Below are 4,758 nucleotides of genomic sequence, written 5' to 3' on the forward strand. Positions count from 1 at the left end.
ATTACCAATGGAGAATATCATGTGTTCCCTTTTGATGTTTTTTGACATGATTTTGGGAAAAAAATATTGCCATCATGCATGCTACTCGGATGGTAAAACTTAGAATTATATGTCTCTCTACAATTGCCATGGCAACTTTACAGTAACAACATTTTTCTAGAGTTGTCCGTGTGAGCATTTTTTAAATTCTGTACCTTGCCATGCAATTACAATATATGGCACTTTTTGAACATGTTGTCCAGCAATGATATGGAATTTTTTTGAGGTCAAACATTCTTACAACATGGCAAATTTAGAAATTTTCAGTTCGTCAACATGACAATTAATGAATCTTTTTGTGTCATGTGAATGTGCAATGATATTCTACAGTTGCCATCATGTGTACTACTTAGATGGCAAATCTTAGATTCTTTTTTTCTGTAACCGCCATAAATTTCTAAGATGTTTTGCACATGGCAAACATCATTGAAATTAATAATTTATTAAAACTTTTTACCATGGCAAAAGACTTTTAAAACTCTTTGTAATGTATTTAATCCTATATTTTTTTGCCATGTAACCAACACAAATTTTGCCAAGGCAAAAATTTCATTACTATTTTTCCATGACACCAATATAAATTCATTTCACCAACAAAATTTTTTCCATGGCAAAAATCTTTTAATGTTTGCCTTGTTATCAATACAATATTTCCATTTCACCAACACAATTTTTTCCATGGCAAAAATCTATAAATTTTGCCATGTCACTAAAATAATTTTTGACATGGCAAAAATCTTATAACTTTTTGCCATGCTACCCATGTATAATGTTCAACACCTCCTGATTTTTACCATGTACATAAAACCGCCAAAACACAAAACCATTGTGAAAAAAAACCTTTTCTTAAACAAAATCCTTAATTACAAGTATAAACTTTTTTGCTAACTAACCATGATATATAGAACATTTTCCATCAAGGTTTGCCATGTTTTCTCGTTTAATACCATGGCAGTTTTTCCTGTGTATGTTGTTTTTGCTGTATTTGACTATTGCAAATTTATATTATATTCTATGGAAAATTCATCGAGTTTACCATGGCAAAATTTAAATTTTGCGATGACAATTTTCTCTATGTTTTTACCTTTCCTGGTTGTGTGTAAGAAAAATGCAAGTAAATTGGTGTATTAAAGATGGCAAAGTTAAGAAAATTCGATCTATTGATGTGGCATTTTCAGAATTTTGTTGTACATCACCAATGTCAAACTTTGTAGAAATCTTTTTGTTCTATTCTATAAATACATTTTTGTGGTTTTTTTTGTTTTCATAATATCTTGACAACTAAAGATTTTTTTAATCTGTCCTAGATTATTTTTGGGGAGTTTTTTTTCAGTCTAGTGCATTTTTATGTCTTTTTGTCTATTTGTTGGGAGAGGCGGGAGCAGTTTTTGGGCCCACAACATTGCAATTCATGTTTTTTTTTACATTCTTCGAGGGAATTGCGTTTTTGGGCTGGTCCGCTGGAGGCCATCGGGCAGCATGTGGACTAAATTGTTTGATCGAATTAATCTTTTATGTGGCTCGTCCCCCCGCCGAAAATGGCTATGGCCTTTTAATAAGCCCAATAAAGAGTCTATGCGCATCAAATTTGAGTGGATTCCTCAGTGAATATCTTTTTTTTCTTGCATAACCGAAAAAATATATATTGTTTGCTTTTTTCTTCAAACGATCCTGCAGGAGCAGAATAGGAACGATGTATATGGAGTTGAAGCAGACAGCTAAAAAAAAGGCAGACCACACGATGGAATACACATAAATATTCTCGTATATTGCAAAATACCAATGGCAATCACATATATATATTGTTCCGGATCCACAACTCAAACGGGCAACCCAAATGACCAAAACGATACGTATAGGAGAGAAAAATCAAAATTATTAGCCGAAACGAACGGCTCATCATCATGAAACAAGGGGAAAAAATATCGCGGATGAATCAAGAGGGGTGGTAAGTAGTTGCCGGGACAGGGAGAGAGGATTAGAGGAGGATGCGAGAGAAATTGAACCACAATCCCATATGCGTGCGCGTGGAGATCTACTGTGTCTTTTGGCCGGTAGTATTGTTGGTGCTGCGGCGGCGTGGCGTGGTCGTCGTCGTCGTCTACATGCCCTGCTCTACCAGGTAGTCGCCCAGCCTCTCCACCACCAGGTTGCACTGCCCCGGGGTCATGGGCTCGTCGTAGATGCCGACCACCAGCGCCTGCCCGGTCTTCTTCAGGGTGATGCCTCCCGCGCCCTGCGATCACGGACGGAATGGAACGGATCCGATCCAACGGCGATTGATTTTACGTTTGGTTTGGTCGGTGAGGGCAGAGATGAGAAGGGTCCGACGTGCATGCATGGTTACCTTCTTGCCGCGGATGACGGCGCCAGGTTCACCTTGGATGACCATGTACTTGGCGTCTGCGAGTAGCAGCCCGGTCGGGGCGAGGGTCCCCGGCTCGTCGAAGTCCTTCATGATGTTGGCCATCTCCGCCGGCTTGAACTGGATCACGCATGCAAACATGTCAGAGATCGTCGGCGCATGCATGGCTCATGCAGGCGCCAAATAGCAACGAGTGGGTTCGACGTACCGACGGGAAATCGGCGCTCTGGGCCCAGACGGTGCCGTCGTGGCCGAGGATGGCGGCGGAGGCGAGGTGGTGGCCCTCGATGTCGCACATCAGGTGCTCGTCCACGTAACTCTGCCACGACATCTTCGCCTTCCCCGGCGGCGCTCCGGCAAGGAAACGGGGTCGATCGGTCTCTCTCGCTGCTGCTGCGGCTTGTCGCGGTGGCGATCGAGGCGCACGTAACCGGCGGTGGGTGTGCAATCGCGGGGGGCGGAAGCCGGTATAAATAGGGTGGGAGAGGAGAGGAAGAGGCCGAGGGGGGAAATGTCTGGATCCCCCCACTGCTGCTTCGTCCCAACCACCCATCCATCCTGAGTTCGCCCTTCAACTTCGCGCCTCCTTCGGTGCGCTGCCATCAACATGAGCCCCACCCACGGCCGTACGTACGTCGCACACACCCGTGGATTCGGCCGCAATTTCGGCCTTGCCGTTGGTCACTCGCATTTAAAAACCGAACAGAAAAACCATACCGAAAATAAACCGAACCGAATCAGTTTTATGGTTTTTATGGTTTCTGATTTCGGTATGGTATGAACTTTTCATACCAATCTGAATTGGTTTTTATGGTATATACCGGAAAACCGAACGGTTAACCAAATAAACCGAAGTAAAAAATAAATTTATATTTCTTGAGATGAACAACCATACAAGTTGCCATTTTTCTTGTACATGAGTCAAATGCACTACTAAGCACGTACTTTTTTCTTGTAACATAGTCATTTTTCTATTTTTAAAATGCTAAGCACGTCCATAACCATCAACAGATGAATCAATGCATGCATATATACTTGTATATATAGTCATATACTATTTGTGTAGAATAGTATGTGTTTTGAGTCATAAATTTGCTAATTATTATTACATCATTTCCAAATTCGCGTCAACTTAGGTTTTTATGGTATATACCAAACCATACCGAAATAATTTGGTATATACCGAAACCGAACCGTATTTTAATTTCATACCATATTTACCGAAGTATTAATACCGTACAAACTGAAAAACCGTATAAATTGGACCATGTAAACCGAATAAACCGAACGCACTTAGCATCAACAGATAGTCGTCCCGAGCGCACGCACTATCGACAAAACAACATACGCGTCGCCCACCTCCCGCACCTTATCCACTCATCCCACCTGCTCGTCGTTCCACCACCATCCGCCCTGCACTTCCTCCCATGAGATGCGTCCGCCGCCCGCTCCTTCTCCAGGCCACGCATCCGTCCGCCGTCGTGCTCCTCCTCCTGTTTAAGCGGCTGCCGCCCCGATCCTCCTCCCGGCGCCGCGCGCCACACCAAGCACAACCCCGGCCGCCGCCTCCTCCTCTTACCTACTCCCGGAGATGAGCGCCGCACCCAGCAAATGCTCGGCCGTCGCACCTAGCAGCAGCAGATGCCGACGGTGGCGAGATGCAGCCGCAGCTAGCCTTCAAGGCACTGCTGCAGACACAGCCATTGAGGGAAGTACGTCCAGAACGCCATCAAATTCCTCTCCTTCCTCAAAAACAAGGGCCTGACCACATATGAGATTGAAGAAGAAAAGATTTGTGAAATGTGCAGTTTTCAGAACCTATTTGTATTGCCTGTGTGATTGATGCAGGGCACTTTTTTGCTAGGTGGTGAGTGTTGCTTGAGAAGGTGGAGTGTGCTCCCACACTGAAGGAATTCGAGAAGTTCTACCGTTCGTATACTCGCTGTAAATTCTAAATTGGCTTTGTATCTGTAATAGAAGTAGAACTCGTGGTGCATTCTGAACTGTGCCCATTTTTCATTTTGTTTTATGATGCAGACTGGTGTGTGTTGCTTCGCACTAGGTAACCCAATCGAAGTGAATAATCAGCATGAGCAGCTATTTTTTCTTTAGGCAAATTTTTCTATGTGATCAGGCAAGTTGTAACCAACACTTTGGCAAGTATGTGTCAGTAGGGAGGCTGCCCTTTCCTTTTGTCAACTTATAAAAGCATTGATTTGATATGTAGTATAGTTTGTTGAAGGAAACTTAATATGCGATGCTAATCAACTTGACCGTCACTGTGATGATAGGTAGTCACTATAGGAAACATTGCAACAAAGTGCTTTATGTATCACCAAAGTTGAAAGGTAGTC

The 4,758-nt window shown here is 43.1% G+C and overlaps 1 protein-coding gene across 1 annotated transcript; it reads right to left on the reverse strand.

Annotated features, from left to right (window-relative positions):
* Nucleotides 1–1,786: 1,786 nt before the first annotated feature.
* On the reverse strand, nucleotides 1,787–2,857 carry LOC119271905 (profilin-2-like). The gene is made up of 3 exons (XM_037553547.1): nucleotides 2,613–2,857; nucleotides 2,387–2,524; nucleotides 1,787–2,275 (listed from the first exon to the last, which is right to left on the reverse strand). Exons 1-3 carry the CDS (start codon nucleotides 2,733–2,735, stop codon nucleotides 2,141–2,143), a joined length of 396 nt encoding a protein of 131 aa, XP_037409444.1. The 5' UTR covers nucleotides 2,736–2,857; the 3' UTR covers nucleotides 1,787–2,140.
* Nucleotides 2,858–4,758: the final 1,901 nt, after the last annotated feature.

Source organism: Triticum dicoccoides, chromosome 3A, assembly GCF_002162155.2.
Source record: "Triticum dicoccoides isolate Atlit2015 ecotype Zavitan chromosome 3A, WEW_v2.0, whole genome shotgun sequence".
In the NCBI taxonomy this organism is placed as follows: Eukaryota; Viridiplantae; Streptophyta; class Magnoliopsida; order Poales; family Poaceae; genus Triticum; species Triticum dicoccoides.

Coding starts and splice junctions, on each gene's coding strand:
- LOC119271905 (XM_037553547.1), bottom strand. CDS start 2,735: ATGTCGTGGCAGAGTTACGTGGACGAGCACCTGATGTGCGACATCGAG. Junction 2,525..2,612: donor AGAGCGCCGATTTCCCGTCG/GTACGTCGAACC, acceptor TGCGTGATCCAG/TTCAAGCCGGCGGAGATGGC. Junction 2,276..2,386: donor CCGTCATCCGCGGCAAGAAG/GTAACCATGCAT, acceptor CCGTGATCGCAG/GGCGCGGGAGGCATCACCCT.